Source organism: Aptenodytes patagonicus, chromosome 3, assembly GCF_965638725.1.
Source record: "Aptenodytes patagonicus chromosome 3, bAptPat1.pri.cur, whole genome shotgun sequence".
NCBI classification, from domain to species: domain Eukaryota; kingdom Metazoa; phylum Chordata; class Aves; order Sphenisciformes; family Spheniscidae; genus Aptenodytes; species Aptenodytes patagonicus.
In genome coordinates this window covers 31,682,549-31,705,110 of record NC_134951.1, presented here as the reverse complement: position 1 = coordinate 31,705,110, position 22,562 = coordinate 31,682,549, and the positions used below count along the sequence as shown (strand labels likewise).

At 38.3% G+C, this 22,562-nt stretch overlaps 1 protein-coding gene across 1 annotated transcript in view; it reads left to right on the top strand.

Annotated features, from left to right (window-relative positions):
* The window catches only part of EYS (eyes shut homolog), a 1,011,092-nt gene that overhangs the window by 714,513 nt on the left and 274,017 nt on the right, over positions 1 to 22,562 (top strand). The window contains exon 35 of the mRNA XM_076332996.1: positions 21,964 to 22,076. Within this exon, the coding sequence (XP_076189111.1) occupies positions 21,964 to 22,076 (113 nt within the window). The remainder of the gene's footprint in view (positions 1 to 21,963; positions 22,077 to 22,562) is intronic.

Sequence of the window (22,562 nt, the reverse complement as noted above, 5' to 3'; positions counted from 1 at the left end):
CCTTCACTGTGTTGAGTACACAGACCAGAAAGTTTTGCTGGTAAGGAATCAAGATCTTTTCTCAGTGATCATCTTCTGCATCAAATTAAAGGAGACACTTAAGTTTATATATAAGTGATACATTTTCACATGGCTGTGCTTCACAGTAGTGCAAAAATCTCATTAACATCAACAACTCTACATGAAAAAATGCATTTGCATTCCACATATATAATATGTCAGCAGTCCACAATATAAACTAATTACTATAAGCAAGATTAAAAATGTAATTCAGTATCATTAGGTAATGCTAGAATGCCAAGTTCATTATACTTACTACAGAGCTACAGATCACCCGAACCAGTGATATTATAGTTACACTATATTCTTGCAGAAAAGAAGCCAATGAACTTGAAGAAGTTCTCGGCCCCGGGCCATCTATGCAGCAGGCCTTGGCTAGGAGCAGCCACTCTGAATCAGAACATTAAAAACAATGGGTTTGCACTCCAAAACTCTGGGCAGAATCAGGATGCTGAGCCAAATAGTTTATTCCTGTTTCTTATTTGTATGAGAGTCTTGATATGCATGGCTTTAACCAAATTCTCTAGAAGCTCTTTTATGCAGTTAGAAATAACCAGACCTCTCTGTTTGTGCATGGGGAAATCAAACTGCTGAAGCTTCTGAGTCTGAAATTAAAGGAGTGTGGGGAGAGAAGAAAAAAACTAGCAAAGTCTCCTGCTAACCCTGAACGATGACGATTGTCACTGTCTCACTGCAATCCCCTCAGAATTTGACTTTATGGAAGTATTTTTCTCAAAAGTATTTTAATTGTTTCATACTTAGAGTGCCTGAACTCGGATTTGTGTGTTCTAAATGCTTGAAGCTAACCAGATAGCATCCTCAGTAAATTAAAAGACTTATACAAAGGCATCACTGAAACTTTCTCTGTCTTGTTCTTTTGAGATCATTTTTAAAAAAACATATGGGGGAAGAGGATGTAAACAAACTCTGTATTTGGAGAATTTAATAAGAGATTTCAGATTTCTGTTTAGTATGGAAGAAACATTTTCTTTTTTTGACGAATATTTAGAGAAATAAGGCTTCAGGAAATAAAAGATAAATTAAAAGGAAAATAGTATGATATCATTCAAATTCTAAAGGCAACTGGTGGACGTACTCAGATGAATTGATATACCACTGTAAAAATACATATATATTTGAAAGAAAGTACATGTTGTGTATTTCTGTGTGACATCAGAAGGTTTTTTTATTGCAGTACCTCTAGAGGATCTGCTAGAGCTCTTTCTCTCCTCTTAATCAACATATAAAATACAAGAATATCTGCAACCATTTCACACTGTACTGAGCTGAAATGCCTTTCTTCTTGGTATTTCTTGCTCTGAAGTTGTCTTTGCCTTTTGGGTTTTAGGAACTGAGTTTTGACTCCCTTTCAGCTTTGTGCCAGCTGCGGGTTTGTACCCCATTTCCTGAGACACATTATATTTTTTGTACTGGCACCAGTGATTCAAGTCTTATCTGGCAAGACAGGTCCATTGTGGGCATTCATTTGTTCATCCATTAGGGAAACAGTGGGTCCGGTGCAGAATGGGGCAGAGGAACTGGTTACAAATGGCATAGAGAAGACTGAGGTACTTGATGCCTTCTTTGTTTTGGTCTTTACCCATAAAACAGCCTTCAGGAATCCCAGGCCCCTAAGACCAGATAGAAAGTCTGGAGCAAGGAATACTTACCATTGGTGGAGAAGGACCAGGTTAGGGAACACTTAAATAAACTGGTCTTATATAAGTCCAGAGGCCTGACAGGTTGCACCCGCGAGTGCTGAGGAAGCTGGCTGATGTCATCGTGAGGCCGCTATTAATTATCTTTGAATGGTCATGGCAATTAGGAGAGGTTCCTGAAGACTGGAAGAGAGCAAATATCAGTATCTTCGAGAAGGGCAAGAAGGAAGATCTGGGAAACTATAGGTCGGATAGCCTCACCTCAGTCCCTGGGAAGGTGATGCAGAAAATTCTCCTGGAAACCATTTCCAAACACATGGGGGACAAGAAAGTCACTGGGAGTCGTCAACATGGATTTACAAAGGGGAAATCATACTTGACCAGCCTCACAGCCTTCTGCAATTAGGTGACTAGCTTGGTGGACAGGGGAGAGCAGTGGATGTTGTTTACCTCGACTTCAGTAAAGTCTTTGACACTGTCTCCCATGAAATCATCACAGTCAAACTGACAAAGCACAGATATATATAAGTCCACAGTGAGGTGCTTTAAAAACTGGCTGAATGACCAGGCCTGGAGTGTTGTGATCAGTGGCCCAAAGTCTAGTTGGAGGCCAGTAGCTAGTGGTGTACCCCAGGATCTTCATTAGTGACCTGGATGATGGAACAGAGTGCACCCTCAGCAAGTTCGCAGATGATACAAAACTAGGAGGAATGGCTAATTCTCCATGAATGGAACATGATTAGATGTGATTAGTATGGCAATGTGGCCAGTGGCATGCATGCCTTGAGATGTGCTGTTCTTGGGCTTTGAAGGTTTTCAGGTTCAGCCTGCCGCCTTCTGCTAATCCAGTGTGTTATTTGATCCTGGAAACTTCTATCCAGCATTCAAAGAGTTAGGGCAGACACAGTGTAATGGAAATTTTCTTCTATATTAGCCCATGCAAGATTATTTTCCATCAGTGAGGCCTTGCTGGAGCCTGACCAGGCAATTTGGCAACTGTTACCCTCTTACTGTCTTCTGTAAAATGAATGAACTACAACTGCTAAACCCCTAGGAATACTGAGTACCTATATGTATTCTGCTGTCCTTTTCCTTTACTTCCATGGTTGTGTCAGAGGAATATAAAGGCATGTGTCTCACAGGAAAGAGGGATGTTAAGAGGCTGACTGCTAGAAGAAAAGGCTTATTCTCCTATACCCCTCAGATTTCACTAGTGAACTGTTTGGGCTTTGTTCACCAGTAAGAACTCAGCAATAAAATATCTGAAACTGCAGAATCTGTCTTGAATGGTACCTTAGAGGACTTTTCAGCCACTGCCACCAATTATTCCATAGTGCTGAAAACTGTTCATGATCTATCAGGTACCTCCTCCTGTTGGTACCCTTTGTACTTTTATTTTTGCACAGGGGTCCCAAAGGAAATGGAGGAATCTACAGGAGAGAACAGATTTAAGTCCTTCACTCCTTTAAAGCTATGTCATCCTGTATTCCCTCACTATTTTTCTAGTGACTCAGGAAGAATGAGACAGTTTCTTTCTACCTCCTTCCCCTAGGTGCTCCTCAGGGTCAACCTCAACAGTCATTTAACCAGCCTCACAGATGGCAGCTCTTTATCTGTCATGGATTGTCTGCATTATTCCCACCAGCTCATTCTTGCATATCAGCAGCCTTAAGTATGTGTTGGAAGACTTGATACTATTTTTCTCCTTTCTACCTTTTACTGCATGCAACTACAATATTGTCTACCATCTTAAGGTCCTCTTATATTCAGTGCTTGACCTTAGATACAAATGGTCATTTGATTAGCTTCACCATCCTACTACCTTCTAAGCCTCTGTCAATTTTCAGGAGTGTGGTGGGTTAACATTGTGCCAGATGCCCACCCAGACACTTACCCACTCCCCCTCCACAACTTGACAGGGGGAGAAAATAAGATGAAAAAGCTCATGGGTTGAGATAAAGACAGGGAGATCGTTTACCTATTAACATCATGGCCAAAATGGACTTTACTTGGGAAAAATTAGTTTAATTTATTGCCAGTTAAAATAGATTTGGGTAGGGAGAAACAAAGACAAAATTAAAACAATACCTTCCCCTCCACCTACACTGCTTCTTCCCAGGCTCAACTTCATTCCCAACTCCTTCCACTCCAACCCCAAGTGGTGTAGGGGGAAAGGAGGGTTGTGGTCAGTCCGTAACAGCCCCTCTCTGTTGCTCTTTCCTCCTCACGCATGGGTCCTCTCCACAGGCCACAGTTCTTTCAGGAAACATCCACCTGCTCTGGCATGGTCATCTCCATGGGCTGCAGGGGAATATCTGCTCCGGCACTATGGAGCAGATATTGACCTTGATGTTTGCATTTCTGTTTCTCTCTCTCTCTCTCTTTTTCTCCATGCCACCTCTGCCTTTGTGGCATTCTCACAGAGGCACCACCACCTTGGCTGCTGGGCTCAGCCCTGCCCTGCGGTGGGTCGGTTGGAGCCGGCTGGAACCGGCTGTGTCCGGCTTGGGGCAGCCCCGGCCTCTCCTCACAGAGGCCGCCCTGCAGACTCCCCACTGCCAAAACCTTGACACCTGCACCATATACAAAGAGACACTAATTTTATCAAAGAAACATGCTGGTTTGGTGATATGCAAAGATATGATTTGATGATGTGCAAAGATACGATTCTATTTCTGTAGAGATTATTTCCTTATTTCGAAGAACATTTTGAAGGGATGACACTGTTTTGAACTTGCATGTAAGTTGCTTTTATGAATTTGCAAGTTCAAATCCAGGTGATCATTTCTTTTTGAACATATTGGCAAGGCTGCAAGATCACTTTTTGTCTTTCAACTGTGAGGGCACTTATTTTCCCACAGCTGCCAGGCTGACCTGCTGTTAAGATCTTCGGTCTGTGGTTGATGTTGCCACTTAATTAGTCCACAGCTCCTGCATATTCAACAGGATCCTGGCAACAGTTACAGTCCATTTTTGTTGGCAAGACATCTCTTTGACACCTTATCTTGATGTGTGGGCTGATGTGGGAATTGTCTTGGGAGAAAATTTTCAGTGTCTGTGTGATGCTTTCATTCTTTGACAACCCTGCTTCTCTTAGTAACATTAACCATTTGTCTCTTCTTCCTATTCAGTGTGCAAAATTCAGGGCAGTTACAGACATTTGGGATGACTTACCTTCTGCTGAGCATATTCAGCCTTTTTTATCCAATAGCTTTCCATGTTCCCGAGTTGTCTGATTTACCTGGAAATGTGGCAGTGTGTATGTGCATAAGGCCTTCTCAGGTACCTTGTCAGGTACTTCACCTCTGTTTGCCTATTGCTCATGGTCCAGTCTGGAAGCTGCTTTTTAAAAAGTGATTGTTATCTTGAAAGTGGCAGCACACAGCATTATGGGATGCAGAGCACATTCAAGCAGTCTGCTACACAGGATCTGTGGTGTTTGATGGAGCTATGCCTTCACACTGACATCTTGGAAGTCGATGCAATTCATAATGTATATACCTTTGAGAATTGTAAGTATAGGTTTGCTACCACATGTCATACAAACAACAAAAAGAAATAATTCCCTTTGTCTGGAAGCAATGGAGCTCAACAGATGGCATCATCTGTGAAGATGACATTTCAGTAATTCCTCTGTGTGACTCTTTGAGATCCTTTCTGGAAAATTTCAGCATGTCTGGTTGATGATAAGTGAGAAGTAAGGTTTGAGCAGTTAGCAGATAACTTTCATGAGCCCTTAGAGGATGTGTATGGTGTCAGTCCCTTCCAGCAAAGCTTAAAGAAACTATGGTGAAGTGACTTAATGCAGCAGTGCTCTTCAGTGCTTGCATCCCAGACATCTGTGTCTGATCACTTTGAGTTCCTTCCAAACACTGACTGAACATTATACTGTTCCCAAGGAGGTTCCCGAAGCTTGGGAGGATAGGCTGTAATCATTCATTGCATAAGTGTACTCTGGGATCTTCTGTAAGAAGCTTGATAGCAGACTACTTGGACTGAAAAAGTATACAGGCACACTTTCCTGAAAAAAAAAAAAAAGGTTTCATACAGAAAGTTCACAGGCAGTCCACAACTACTTTTGTATGCCTCCTCACTCTGGCTTACCCCTCCCTTTCAGTCTCTTTTTCAAGGCAGCATTATATCTAAGAGATTTGAATGGCAGCCTCTATCCTCTCCCTATAAACAATGAAGAAGAACAGAGAAGAGCTAGGGTTTACCCCTCAGAAAAGGAGATGTGTTGACCATGCATACCAGCAGATACCAGTTAATGACCTGTAATATTCCTTTGTAGTTTCTGTGGTGAGACAGCCCGATGGTGTAAAACTAAAGGGGAACTGTGCGACAGCAATTACTTCCATATAGTTTAGGTAGGACGCTTTCAGCTTCAGGAGAAACCAGACTACAGCCTATTTGACAAGGCAGAAATATACTTAACACAACGTATGTACCAGTCAGGCAACTTATGCAATAATTACCCAAATGACCCAATCAATCAGCAGTTCCCTAGATTAGTTGCCCACTCTTTCTTTGCGTGTTCAGGAACTGCAGGTTCATCTCTTGCAGACTGGTTCTTTCTGCAGTCAATGAGAATGCATAAATCTTACCTTGTGTTTCTTTATGCAATCCCCTTAACACACAACTAAAATCGACAGTTGATCTCCTTTAGGTATCAATTTACTCATCTGTTAACGTGGTTTTGGTAACAGTAAATGTCTAGCCATAAGTTGTAGCAATATAACCACAAAACTCAAGCTACATAAGAAAAAGCACATTATGTAAACTTCTTATCATGTTTTAATAGACCAAAACAATATTCATCTATTCTTATTTTATGTGTGTGTGATTCTTCTCCAATTTTTTTCAACAGCAGAGAGTTTATGCCACGAACAAGAAGTTTTGGGCATACACCTCCATCCTATTATAATGCAAATCCTTGAGTTTTTCTTCAGGAAAAAAAGAAGACAATTTGCTGCTAAAGCCCACAAAATCCCATTGAAAATTACTTTTACTGATTATACTTGTATGCTTTGGATGGCAAGTGGAGCAAATTGTAGCCATTTCTGATAAATACATACGTAGTAACCAAAAGCATACATGTGGTTAGAAAGTATGTTAAAGTAGTTTATTTATTATTCTATAACCATATAGTGTCACCTGAATTGATAATAACAAAAAAAATCTTTGCTCTCGTAGTGTTTTTACAGTATTCTGGGACAGAAATTTTTGGGGTTTATTTCTCACCTCTGTCACCATTGTCACTAAAGTAATGTCTGTATCACTTTGCATTTCGCTAACATCTTTAGTGGCAGTTGTTTGTATTTCCATGCACTGACTCACAGTAAGCATTACATCAACTACTCTTGACATGCATCTGAGAAATTCTGGATTCCTGTTGATTCCCTGTACTAGGTCTGGCTGGAATGGAGTTAATTTTCTTCATAGCAGCCCATATGGTGCTGTGGTTTAGACTGTTGACCAAAGCAGTGTTACATACACAGGGATGTTTTGATTGTTGTTGAACAGTGCTTACACAGTGTCAAGGCCTTCTCTGTTTCTCAGTCTTACCCCTCAGTGAGTTGGCAGGGGGTGGGCAAGAGGCTGGGAGGGGACACAGCTGGGACAGATGATCCCAACTGACCAAAGGGGTATCCTATACTGTATAATATCATACTCAGCAACAAAACTGGAGGGGAAGTTTTTCTAAAGTGGCCATTGCTCAGGGACTGGCTGGGCACCGGTCTCCTGGTGGTGAGTAATTGCTTTTGTATCACTTGTTTTTTTCCCCTCTTATTTTTCCTTCACTTATTAAACTGACTTTATGTCAACCCACGAGTTTGCTCACTTTTGCCCTTCTCTCCACCATCCTGCTGGGGGGGAGTGAGCGAGCGACTGGACGGGGGTTTACCTGCCAGCTGGGGTCAACCCACCACATTCCCTCAACCTCATTGTCACCCCAGAGGGACCTCTGTGGCTAACTCCTGTCATGAGCTCACAATGAATCACAGAGTATTCTCTCTTATACTTCTGTTAGGTGTGACTGTTGATTTGTAGGTTTATATGTAGTAGTCTTTTCAATGTGCTAAAGGTGTGTCCAGAGGTGAGAGCCCTGCCTGACTAGCTGGTAAGAACTGTTTCTTTCACAAGGAACTAAAAAGGTTTTTATAAAGAAAGCTTGGACAGCCACTAAGAATTTCTATTTACTATCTAAATACAATATGTTTCAGCCTGGCAATACTCAATAAACATCAGCATTTCTGAACTTAAAAGAACATTAATAATTCTTTGGGAATTGGTGTGATATCTTATCTTGACGTATCTGGTAGTAGAAGTATCTGGTTTATAAATTACAGAAAACTATACTGAAAGGTACTCCAGCAAGAAAATAGTCATATGAGGTACTTTCCCTAATCTTTCAGTGAAGGGGATGTTGAAATACGGGGTTTCCTCATGGAATCCTAACACAGGGCTGTATAAATACCCTCACAGTTGATAGCCTCCTGATCTGACCCAAAGTACAGGAAGCTACCTGGGCATGATGTTCTGCATGGTTTTCTTTAACCAACGAAGACCAAAAGTCTTCAAAATAAGAAACATCCCAGGTTTTAGTAGAATGAAAACTAGAACATCTTTATAATAAAAGTTTAACATGATGTCAGACAAAATAGGAGAAAAATGGCTAGATGCAATCCTCCCCCACCCATCATGATCTTGCAGGTGTGTTTTTAGTCTCTCAGTGCCTTTCTGAAGTTTAGTGAAGTTGCATCATCTTTGATCCTATTTTCCTCTCCATCACCTCTGAGACCAGGTTCTCTGCTGTGTTCTCCTAACCGTAGTTTCAGTTTCTCTGCTTAAGCTGCAGTCTGCTACTTTCCTGCTATCTATTGCCTGCCATCTGGGTTGTTCTCTGGAACTTTTTTTTTAACCAGAGCCCATTCTGTGGCTCCTTATGGAAATAAATCATATTTTACCTTTCTACAAGGGTAACTGTTATTCTTAAGGGAACATAATACTAACTTAAAATAGAAGCAAATATCATGTGCAGCACACCGATACAAGGCAGTCTGGGAGAACCCTAGAAGTGCTTCTCCAGTGTTAGTAAGACAAAGGTTTCTGGTGACAGCTGCAGTATTTACAACTTGGTCCCTCTCCTCACTTGTAGTCAGTCACTTTTCTTTCCTCAATGTGGTTAAATTTTGTGTAAGATCCAACTCAGTTTGAGTTGTGGCAAGTTTTATTTCATCTTTATGCTTTCTACTTCCAACACATATCATTCTTTGCTGGTTCTTTGTGTGTGTATGTTTGTGTGTGTTCTTCATTATTCCCAGTACCCTCTTCCACCTGGTGATTACCAGATATTTCTGCCACTTTAATTAAGGAAATTTCACACCTCCCATCTTTGATGTTTTCAGTTCTTTAACCGACTCCTTTAATTTTGTGCTTTTTCCTTCCAAAAGAGAAAATCTTCACTGAAGATGTAGTTTTGTTTGTCTAGGCTCTGTTTAAATTATGATGATTCCTGTTTGGTCCTTCCAGAGTTAATCTGGGTGACTACTGTTTCTGTAGTGTCCTTGAGATTTATCAAACTAAAATATAAGGTATCATCATTTTTTTTTGGCTGAGTGTGTATTTGATGAATAAAAAAAAAAAATCAAATGTTTTCCTGAGGAATAGAGACTTTATCTATATCAAAAGCATTTGGTCTCCCGTTATGCGTGCTAAGTTAGTCTCATAGTTGTGTGATTTCCCTTAGAACCTACTTCTCTAATAATGTTAGCAATCTCTCTGCACTCATTCTCAGTCCCAGGATCTTCCATTCTCATTGATCGTCTACATACAAGTTTCCATTATTTCAGTAACAATAAATTGACTTTGTGTAGCTTGGCAGCTTTGACATTTCACTGTGTTGTTTCATTTCTTTTCCCAACTGCAAGCAAGGTAGCAGAGGCAGTTTTTACAGAAAACCATAGTAAATGGAGGCCATTCCTGATCCCTGGCAAATATGCCATTCAGTGCTGTTTGCTTAATGGCTTCACTCTAAACTAAGTATCTGAATGTACCTATTGGGCATGCAGTGAATAGCTGAGCCTGAAAAATAGTCAAATAACACATTTGCCAAGCCAGCAGGAAGTGCACTCTGCTCTAAAAGTAGAAGCCAAGTAAGCTATTGTAATATAAAGAAAGAGTCAGTATCAAGAGAGGAACATGGTGATCACATTGTTTGTAAATTTGTGATTTTTGGTGTGCATCATAAAAACAAGAAAGCAACAAAGGAACTGGCAGCTGTTATACGTTAAACCGTTGGAAGTGCAAGTCTTATTTTGTGCTCTTTCATCTAAATGAAATGCGATTTGGAAATGAAAGAATAGAGAAGGAGGAAACATTTAATAAAATGGAACTTTGGGGAACATTGGCATAAAATAATTAATTTCCTATTTTTTTTAGTATTAATGCTATGATTTTTGAAGCCAAAAAGGAGTAAGGATAAGTAATGGTGTCAGCGCTTGTCACTCTCTTCTGTGGTTTAAACCTCCTTCTTATTTACTTACCTAGCTTCTACCTACTTTACTGTGCTGGTGTTTACCAAATTCTGAGAATTATATATACAACTACTGAGAGCTGTTTTCTCTGTATATAATAGTAAACAGAAAAAATATTCTTTGATTGTGTCACTGTCTCATTATACAGATTCTCATTCCAGGTTACAGAATGCTGTTTTACAGACTATTGTTCACAGCACAGGCAGAATAGTATGGAAAAAGAGAGGAAAAAATAGAAACAAATACATTTATAGAATGTATTTCAAATTAACACAAGTTAATTATAAGATGAAATGTTAATGTAAACCTGAAATGGTAGGAATATCCTGGCTTTTCATGTGATACAATATTGTTTGCCATTTGTGAGCTCATGTGTACTCAATATCTGAAAAACAAGGCTATTTATTTTGCCTTGTAATCAGTTTGTGAAAATGGTGAAAACTGTTCATCCATGCTGCAAACCTGCTGTGTATCTTCTAGTAGCTTTCTTGCATAAGGAAGAATACTTTTGAACCCTTTACTGGGGTTGGAGGTGAGGGATTTGAATGAATCAGATGTATTTAGTTAAAAGAGATTCCTAGTTAACAGCGTAAATGAGTGCATGAATGCAAACCTCTGTGTGTGTGTGTGTGCAAGCATGTGTGCATGTATGTATGTATTTATATATGAAAGTTTATTCTTTTTGGCTTCTGAAAGTCTAATAGCTGAATTATCATGTGAAAAGTCTTCTACTTAACATGGCAAAAATTCCCTGCTGAAGAAATGCCTGAGATCATCAGGCATCCTGTGATTTGTAGAGTTTGTACAGGAAAGAGTTTGTAGAGTTCTTGCAGAGAAGGACCGGGAGGTCCTGGTGGACACCAAGTTGAAGATGAGCCAACAATGTGCTCTTGCAGCAATGAAGGCTAACGGTATCCTGGGCTGCATTAGGAAGAGTGCTGCCAGCAGGTCGAGGGAGGTGATCCTTACCCTATGCTCAGCCCTGGTGAGGCCACACCTGGAGTACTGTGTCCAGTTCTGGGCTACCCAGCATAAGAGTCATGGCCATATTGGAGAAAGTCCAGCAAAGGGCCACAAAGTTGATTAAGGTACTGGAGCATCTCTCCTGTGAGGACATCCTGAGACACCCGGGATTTTTCAGCCTGGATAAGAGAGGCCTCAGGGGGGATCTCATCAATTTGTACAAATATCTGAAGGGAGGGTGTAAAGAGGACAGCCAGGCTCTTTTCAGTGGTGCCCAGTGACAGGACCAGAGGCAATGGGCACAAGCTGTACACAGGTGGTTCTGTCTGAACATCAGGAAACACTTTTTCACTGTGAGGGTAAACTGAGCACTGGCACAGGTTGCCTGGATTGGTTATGGAGTCTCCATCCGTGGACATATTCAAAAGCCATCTGGACATGGTACTGAGCAACCGGCTCTAGGTGACACTGCTTCAGCAGGGGGATTGGACAAGGTGACCTCCAGAGGTCCCTTCAAACCTCAATCATGCTGTGATTCTGTGAAATACCACAGCCTACGTGATCTGTTATTTTTCTCTTTTCTAGCATCCTGTATTTGTTGCTACCAGAGATATAAGGTACAGGATCAGTGCCTGGTGGAGATGGTTCTTTACTTTCACCTAATATTTCTGTTTCTAGGAGAAAGTTTGGGGAAAAAAAAACTAAATTATTTTTCATGGTCAGATGTACTTTGTTGTGGCAGTAGAAGCCTCAATGGCTGCAGAAGAGTGGAAGGGAGGGTTCAGAGCCCTCTGTGTACCAGATCTCTATACTGTTATTAATAACACTTGTAATCTCTGTGAAGACTGAATAGAAAACTAAATGCTGTTAGCTTGGGAAGATGTATATTGCATGAACACCTTTTTTTAAGCTATAATTCTAAAGCCTTTTAATAGCCTTGAAACTTTTGTGACAGTTGGAAAGTTTTTTTCAACCAGAAGGAATGTGCTAGGGAAAGAATAGAAACGCATTAGAATCTCAGGAAAGGGAAAGTGGCTGTCCCCATGGTGTTTGCCCTGAATAACAGCCTGAGGTATGTTAAGAGTAAAAATAAAAAAAGGTAAGATTTAATCTTGAGAAGAACAGAGCAGGTCAACATAGAGGCTTAAAGGAATGCTAGGGAGGGAGAGAACTCAGTTCTAGGATCTGAGCAATGGGAACAAGTAAGGAAGCAGTTCAGAATCTGCCATGCATGTTTAATTATTTTAATACTTGTTTTCAATTTTTTTTAAATGAAGAACTTACTTCATACTTCCAGTTTTTAGAATATTTTTTGATTTCTCCTCTAGATCATCTAGTGCATAATGTGCGTTCAGGTGAATCTGATGTCTTTGTCTATTTTGGCTTTCCTGGGTAGTATCAATTCCAAATAAAATTTGTAAATGCTGTAGACAAGGACTCTAAGAGCATGAAAGTCAGGGCACGTGTGAGAATCTCAGTGTCTTTTGACAAGTATATGAATAGTACATAAGTCGGGGGGGGGGGGGGGGGGAGATAGAATTGAGTGCTAGAACAAGAGGAGATTTTCCACATAAACCAACATCTTCCTCTGGCAATGAGTAGGCAGTACGGAGATAGTTCACAGCTCTGGGGAAACACATATTGTCATAAGTCTCTCAGGACTACGATTCCCAATCTGGGGAAAAAAAAACTAAAAAAAATAATTAGGCAAACGAATCCAACTGCTTACCTCACTCCGTTGCTAAAGGTTTTTGTTTCCTCAGGAGAGATGAAAAAACAGGTCATGGGTCCACTTCTCAGTTGTTCTAAGTTAAACTGCCATTTATCTCAATCTATGCTAATATGTTGAATTATAGATTTCTTTTCCAATTCTGTTACATTTTTCACAGGGGCAGTAACATCTAGCTGAAAGACAGTGCACACAATGGTGGGTAGTGACCTGTCAGTTGTCTCATCAAAAATTAATGAAGGTTTTAAATTTTTACTCACTGGTTTAGTTCATTGTTTTTGAAACACAAAAATTTGTCTTGTCTTGCTATAGTAAGATAATTAAATGCATTTTGGAAGTACATGGATTCATTACCTTCACACATCATGGTTAACATTTTTATGTGATCTGTCTGCTGTAGATACACCTCTGATCACATAAATACATGTGACTAACATCTTGGTGACCTTGGAATGCGCACGTGCTCCTAAACACCTTGTTATGTGTCAAGCAGCAATCCTTGTTACCGTGTTCCTAACACTGCAAACCACCATAATACCAGTTCTCACCTGGTCCTGATAGTTTATATATGCCACACTGTTAGACTCGGGATTCTCTGAAGTATTTTTGGGAAGTAAAGACATTTGTTCAAAGGCATAGTGTGCTAGCTGATATATTCCTTACATCTTGTGTGAGGAATACTGTGTTTAGTATTTAGTTACCTTGAAACCCCTCTTGTCTTAAAAGAGGCAGATCCAGAAAAATAAAATTATGTATTTACAATATACATAATATACAAATATACAAATATATATACAAAATACAAAACCAGACAATCCAGTTGCAGATGTTTATAAAAGATGTACAGGCATGATAAAAGAAAGTACAAAATCATAAAAATTTATGAAGAAATTTTCTTCTTGTCTCTCCCTTCTTCAGCTGAGGTTCTTTGATTTTCTTAGAACTCTGACAAAATGAACCCCTTCTGAATACCATATACCTCAGGTTACATTAACTAAAGGAAAGCCTATTTTGCTGGAACATTTTAGCTTTTATAGCCATTTTTTCCTTCTGAAGACCCCCAGGTGTTCCAGGTAAATACAGTCATTCTCCCTGAAACATATGTATTTCTTCCTTATGCAGGGGATAGTCTGACCATCATATGAGTATTAATTCCTTTGATATGCAGATGTTTTTATTTTAGATAAGGTGTTATCTCTTTTAGTTCAGACAGAAGATGTACAACTCCTTGCTTCAACCCCTCTCTTTTTTGTAACTCAACATTTAAGATTCAGTAAGAAGTGTTTCACACTGAATCTTATTTTAGATATCATAGAATATCCTGAGTTGAAACCAACCCATGGGTATCATGAATCCATCAGTACATACACACATATACTTGACACAAACACCTCTTGGGTCAAATGTTTTTAGGTCTGAGCTATTGGTTATTGATTGGACAAGAACCAGAACTACAGAAGTTAACTGGCTTGGACTGAAAACTAGTTCAGGGTGATGGACTCCAAACACTTTTCCTCTCGTGCTGTAATGGTCTATTATATTGGTGTAGCACAGTGTTCAATATGTTTAAATTCAGCATCACCCTGAAAAGGGGAAGTGCAGGGAGATGAGTTGATTTTCACAGTTAGTTGATAGAGTCTGTACTAGGTAAGAAATATAAGTCTCTTTTCCAAATTTCATTCTACATGTTCTAGTCATCTCAGGCCAGTATATTTTCCCGCTTGTTCATGGGCAAGGTATTGTACCACATTAACAAAAGAGAATTAAAAAAGATAAATTACAGTAGTTGAACTTACTAAGAATTGCAATAGCAAACACAGTAAGTAAATCACGCATTATGCTTATAAGCATAAACACTGAAATTGTTTACAGAAAGGCCAGACATTGCTATCCATAAAACTTAGGGAGGTCCTTCCTTACTTCAGAGTCTTCACATCACTTCTGAAATGCAACATTGCACTTGCTTAACTGCAAGGCAAGAGCAAGTTTAAAAGATAAGGATCTTGGCCAAGGACAAACTTCCATAAAAATGGAAAAGGAATTTCTCAGTACCCATGAATCTTTCAGACTTACTGATTTTAATTAATCCTTTGTGGCTCAATAAACCATTCTCCTCCACAACACACTGGCAGAATCATGTGAAATTGACAGTGAAACGCTTACACTCAGGTTTTACACTGCCAGTCAATTTAGATGAGGAAATGATGCAAGAGGAATGTGAATGTCTGTTATATGGTGAGCTGGCTCCATCAGAGTCTGGGATGAGGCAGATGACCAGTCTGGTTCCCGCTGTAAAACACAGCAATCCAGAAGGTGTTTTACCAATAGTGGTCCGCTCACAGATCCAATGTGAGGGCATAGTGTCAGTTCCTTGCCCTACAGCACAGGAGACGAAGAACTCCTGACTTGTTCATTTCCCATAGTGGGAGAACTACCAGGGTAGCAAGTTTTGCAACCCCTGATTTGAGTTGCTAGAACAAATGAGAAATGACGAGCAGAAATGTAAACCTGTAACACCCTAAACAGTTTGGGGATATTTTTCCCCCTCTTCTGTCTATTTTATTATGCTTTACCATTCTTGTTTCATGAAAGTCTTGTGATAGGGTTCAATATCCATGGCAGATATGATAAATACAGATCCAGGATAATAGCAATAAATTATTTAAAAACTTAAGTAGAAGCAGCTACATGAAAAAAAAATCTTGATTTAACTTACTTCTTAGCCCCTTTTTAGTTGTGTTAGTATAACTGAATTAAAATGATTTTTTGGATCTTTGGCTCCGAATCACAATTTCAGTGTAAAATCATCTATTATATTAACATATCAATTAAATGAAACTTTGATATTATGCATAGGTTTATACAGTGTTTCATTTCATGACCAGTACTGGTCAGGATGTAGGCAAGATTTCAGTTCCTTTGTGTTTCATCCACTTTATTTTATATATGGTGGTATGTAGGCAATTTTACCAGTATACCTTCCCATTTTTCCTTCCCATTTCTGTACTAGTACAGAAACTGAAACAATATTCCTTCTCCCATATTTTGTGTTTTATTTTATTACTTTTGTTTTCAGAACCAATACCACTTTTCATTTTCTTACACATTTTGAAAGGTCATTAAACTGTAATAAAAATTGTTTTATACTACATTATCTAACAATAAAAATGCATATGGATTAAAATTGGAACTGAGTAGGAAAGTATTAAAAAAAGTAAATATTAGAAAGTGCAGTAACAAACAGCATAGATACATCAAACCCCACCACCGCTGTCTACTTCAGCAACACTGCTCAAAGGAAGGCACATTTCTTTCTAGTTAGTGGCTATACAAATTAACCAGAGTAACATTGTCCATTTTGCTTGAACTACTGGTGTTAAAATATGCAAGGTTTAATTTTTATTAATTGGTGCTTAAAAAGTTTAAATCGGCAAGAACAAAAATGTTAACATTTTTTGGTCAAGGTGATGTCTGAGTGACTAATGTTGTTTTTTAACAAATCCTTGAAAATTTGGTGGCTGGAAGAGACTGGAAAAAGTACATATCTTACCTATAACATGTTGCTTTGAATGCAGGCAAGCTTCAGTGCTCACTAAATGGCATACAAAGGCAAAATAAGGTCCTATTGGATTAAGCATGTTCTGTTTGCCTTGGTGCTAATTTGGTAGTCTGTATAGTTTTATTTTGTGCTGCATTTAAATCAATATCTAACCCAGGAACATGGGTTGTAAAATGACATTTCCTAAAGAACAAATTCTTTTTTAAGGGGGAAGGAACACCGCCACCACCACACCCCCAAAGCATTTAGGCTTTTTTGAAAAGGAGATTATTTTTATTTTTCTGATGTCTGATATTGAAGTTCAGTTGCAGTAGGTTTCGAGCAGGTTAAAACTGAGATGGTTAGTCAAATTTGTTGCTGTTTGGCCAATCTGAAGAGAATACAGAGTTGAGAGTAGAACTTGCTTAATTTCAGAATTCATTATGACCATTTCGTATCATTCTAATCACTAGCAAGAACCAGAACTGGAGTAGAGAAACTGCTATCTCAAGGTTGATCCTTATCTTGGAGTTATGCATTAATTTCCAAACTGTTCATCATGTTGTTAGTAAACATAAATAAAATTGTTATTAGGGTATTAAAAATTGTGTACCCGGGCCATTTTGTTTATGTTTAAAATATTGCAATTTGAAAAGATTCACGATCTTTTGCAGAGAGTTCTACAAATCGGACTCCAAAATAAGGCATATTTCACAGGAGTCATGAAGATGTGAAAAATTACTGTATAGCGTATCCTGGTACACTGTAATATTTATAGTGAGAATTTTTAAGATATATAAAATTTATCTTGAGTGGAGACAAATGAGGCAAGATTGTGCTATGCTTTGTTTTCTTTTGAGTTAATTATAATTTTTATTATAAATGCTCTGTTCATAAGCCAAAACCTCATTATATTATTTATGAATCTGTAGTGAAATGACAGCATGCAAGCTCATTTCACAAGGAACTCAATTCTAGGTTAATTCTACCTAACAGCAGCTCTAATTTGAGCTAGTCAGTAAGGGATGTTAATAAATGGTTTGGCATATATGTGTGAACTTTTCCTACCAGGTAAGTATCTGTACTCATTTTTGTCAAGTATAAAGGGCATTTAAAGAGCATGGTTACTATATGTCAAACATATCTGCATAGTTTCTGAATAGTGAATTGTATTAAATTAAATTTCTGGTGTTGCTATGACCCTGACATTTTCAGGCAATTTAAGTATTACAGTTTGTCAGCATATTAATGTATTTTTGTAAATGGAAGGAAACCCAGCTCCATGTGAAATCTTCATTTTAATACTCTGCTAATCACAAATGAGTATCTATTCTCAAAAATAGCAGAATAAAAGCTGCTTACTTTTGATTATTTGTATCAATAGCCCTTATTCCTCAATATGTCTAAGAAGATATTTGTTTTTTGTATAGATAGCATAGCACTCCAAAGGCAAGTAATTGCTTGACCAAAGTGTTTATGATGTAGTTATGATTACAAAACAAAGAAGTAAGTATTTTAATATTACTTTAAAGGAATGCATTACATTCAAAATATACACATATCAATGTAGGAGAAATTATTAGGAGCCCAATCATATGCTTGTTTTTGGGGGAAGGAAACCATGTTGTTAAAATATTCACCAATAATAGTGCTTGGGGGAACACGCAGATAAATATTTATTCCCGAACCAAACAATTAGTTTGCTGTTCAGTTTGCAAAATGGATCATATGTTGCCATAGTGAATTTTCCCTATACCGACCTGACATTCAGAGTCTTGAATGAACTTAACTAGGCACAGTAGCTGTCGTAAATGTTAAAACTATATTGTACCTGACCTTTGTGTTTATTGGTTCCTTTTGTTTTCTACTTTTTTGTTTGTTTGTTTTTACAATCCCAAGAATGAGGGCTTTTGTTGAAAAACATACATGGTGTGACTGGAACAATCACAATTAAGCTTTAGTGAAACTTCAGAAGAGGGTAAGGGAGAGAAGAAGAAGCAGAGATCTACAAGTTGATTTATGTAGCCAATATTAAAACACTGTTTGATTTTTCATTTTTTTAGGCAATGTTATGGGTCCCATGTAATTTTCAACTCAGAATTGTGTAACTGTTTCTGTCTGTGTTTGTATTAGATTTGCAACAGGTCCTGCATCCTGTTAATTTGAAAATTGTTTTATTTACTATTTATAAAAGCCAGGAAAAAAAGAATAACAAGCATCTCTTATAAAAAGTAAAATGTGAAACTTAATAGGACAATACATTTTCAAAGATTACGTGGTATAATTTGTCATGATAATGGCAGCAAAAGCAGACTGCTGACTATAACACTTGGCAGTCCATTGCACTTATTTCCTTGCCAAAGTGACTGGTAAAGAAATGATATTGAAGAGAGACAGTCTTCTGTTGTCCATAATCCATATCAATAGTCTATGTCAGCCATCATGGTATATCAAATGATATTGTTCTTTGACTATTTGAAGTGTAACTTTGAGAAGGGGAGTGTTCACATCCAGTCCTTGAATGAGGGTTTTGTTTCTAAGTTCCAGGAAGCCTCAGTGCAATCCTCTAAAACGTGTTTGCTGTGTGTAGAGAGCCAACCTTCCCCGCTCCAGCACCTGAACTTTACTGACTTCAAATGCCACCTTAAACAGCTACATAACTTTCCACATTGTAGCATTGTAGTAATATGTCTGTTTTAAAGTCTTAACTTCCCTTAAGCCTTTGCTGCTAAAGAAATAAACAGTGAACTATTTATTTCTTTGAGCTCTTCCCGTGGGTTGGAAGGCTGCTTCATTTTGTTTTTTGTGTACAGCATGGCACAGTGTGTTATGTTTCAGAGCGGTTGAACAGTGCAGAGGAAAGCAGTTCGCCTTGCTTCAGCCACGTTGTACTTGTGCAGCATATCTCTCTGCTGGGAGGGGGAGATCTCTCCTTTCCCAAGAGAGCTGGGAGCAGCTTTTGGCAGCCCCAGGCAGAAAGCCGGTGGGAGGAAAGGAGACTGGGGCAGTCCTGAGAGGAACACGGTGCCTACTTAAATCTTGGAGGTGACTCTCGGCCATCCTGTAGAAGTGATGGCAAAAAGGAAATTTTCCTTGGGACCCAGAAGCATCTGCATGCATCTGGAACACCGAATATTTTTGACACCAAAGTTGCTGAACTTTTTAAAAAGCAAGACAAGAGGAAAGGGGCCTCCCTGCAAAGACAGAGGAGGGAGGTGGGAGATCTCACCCAGCACATCAGAAATCTATTAAATGGTTGCCATGTTCTAATTTAGTATTTTGTGTTCTAGTAAAACCTAGTTTTAAAATCTTTCAGTCTTTCAAAATCTCTTTTTCCTTTAAAGAAAAGGGCAGGTGGTTTTACCTCAAGGCTCTGGACAGAGCAAGAAGCCATTACAATGTGAAACGTGGTTTACTGGCTGGTAAGGAAGAAGGCAAATATACAGGCTAGAGGCCATAATTCTTTTTATGACCTTTAATGCTAAGAAAAAAGATAAGGAAGAGTATTTTGGAAAAATCTCTTCCCATTACTTTGACCAATTTTTTACCCCATTTAGACTTATACCATCCACAACATCCTATGGGAGAGTTCCACAGCTTAATTTCAAGCGGTACAAAAAGTATGCCCTTTAGCTTGCTTCCATCTTCGCACTGATTTATGTAATTTCATGTCCTTTTGATCCTGTATTGTGAGAAACTGTGAAAACTTTATTCGTCTGTGCACTACTCTGTTCTAACTCTCCTTGGTGGTGTTTTTTCTTGAATAAAGAATCCTAGTCTATATAGTCACTCTCTGTTCAGAAACTCTCATATGTATCATCGTCCTTACATACCTTACAGGTTTTGCACATTGTGAAATTTTTGCATATTTTGAAATCCTCTTCTCGGAATTTTGTTTTTGCTATCCTGAGTAATGCAGGAAACATTGAGCCACTTGTGAATATGCTGAAGAGCACAGACCCTAAGACAGATTGCTGAGGAAATTTCTAGGGGCTGTCTGTATTGAGAAAGCTCGCTATTTATTCCAAATTTTTCTGCCTTTATTTTAACCATTCTCTTCATTTATTGAAGGCCTTCCTTGTTTTCCCAGGGTGACCAAGTTACTTCAGAATCTTTTAGCACAGGAACTTGTTAAAAGCCTTTGGAAATCAAAGGCTGTGTGCCAACGCATCCTTTTTCACATATTCAGTGTTCCTCTTGTGAGTTACAATTTCCCTTTTCAGAAACCACCTCAACTATTCTCCAGTACATTATGTTCATCTATGCATGTTAATTATATTGTTTAATGTAGTTCTTAATGGTTTGTCTGGAATAGAACTGGGACTTACTGATCCATAGTTTGAGGTGTCCCTAGTCTTGTCCCCCTTTCCCAAATCATAAAAAGCAAAAACCCCCAAACCAATCCAAACCCAAAACAAACAAACACAAAACCCCAAAATCCACATCTACCATTTCCGTGGTTTGGATGGCATTTTAGGTGATGACCACAGTAATTTGCTTTAGGAATTCTGGGCAAACACTATTTGGTCTTTCTTTTTTTTTTTTTTTTTTTTTTTTTTTTTTTTTTTTTTTTTGCTACTGTTCACTTTGTTAATTTATTTTAAAACATTTTCCAGTAATAATTCAATTTGAGATCTCTGATGTATCCCTACTAAAAAGGGGTTCTGGCATGGGAACCTCCTAGAGATCCTCTACATTAAATTTTTATTTGGAGAGTTCATTTATATTTCCTGCCAGAGCCTTATCTCTTTGAACATTCCTTTTATACTTTGATGGTCTATTGGCCCTACAGCCTTTCTGGCAGGCTTACTGCTCCTGTTGGGTTTTAAAAAGCATTTACTGCTTGCCATTATGCCTTTAGCAAGTTGTTCCTCAAGGTCTTTTTATTTTTCTTTACCTGGCCTGCTTTATTGGATTTTTACTGCCAACATTCATTATAAACATTTTGTACCTTGCTATTTAAACATTCCAGTTTTGGAGGGTCTCTAAAGTCTTTTTTTTCTAGTAGTTTATTTACATTTTATGTGAACCTCTGATAGCTTGTTTTAAGTATTCATCTGCATGTGCTTTAATGGTACTAGATATCTTTTGAGCAGGGAAGTAATAAACTTAAAAGTAGATTTTTCAAAGCTTCCTTGTTTGCCATTCCCCATGACCTGTGTTCATCCAGAAAAAATAAATACCTGATTAAAGTTAAAGAAGTCCATTTTTTGTTGGTGTTTCACTATACCTGTGTTGCTGTCCGTATGTCCAAAACTCTATGAGTTTATTTTTAAGTCAGTACTGCTTATCTTGCTGTAATTTCTTTTCACATTCTGATTTTTTTAATAGAATTTCAAGAGAAAAGATGGAGACCAGGAAGGATCTTCAGGAGTAGGGTTAAATTATGTTACAGATTTTTTGCAGAAACTTAATTATTTTTAAAACTGATCACAATGACAACAAGCAAAAGAACTGTGTGCATTTTCTTCTTTGTAGATACCTGGACCTGTCTACAATTTCACTGGCTGTATACAAGTCATAGAAATCAATAATTTGGGACCTTTCAACATCTCTAATGCTGTGGGAAGAAATAATGTTGACAATTGCAGGTAAATTACCCTCTGTGCCTTTTCAAATCAGAAGAAACTGTTTGTAACGATTTTGCTTTCTTCCTTAAATAGGGTGACCATTTTAGATAATTTCAACAATGGTTGCAGAAAAAAAATTGATCATGTAGATGGATATTGTGCTTTCTTTTATGTTTCTGAAGTCTTTTCTTTATGTAAGATGCTTTTTGCAGAGTAGTTCAATTAAGCTTGACAGCTTATATAGAATGAGTTTTCACCCAATGAATGCTGAAACAATGTACTAAGTAAAATAATCTGCAACAAAATACAGGAGTGGGAAGTGGGGTGATGTGCTGGTCGTGTTTCTACTCATGGTTTTGGGATTTCCTTAATCTTGTAACAAATACTGATGACTTGCTGCTACACTTACTATATATAAGATTGTGAAAAATGCTGGAAAGCATTGTTTCTGAATACATAAAACCCCCACTTGGTTTCATTTTTACGTATTCACATTGCTGTTGATCA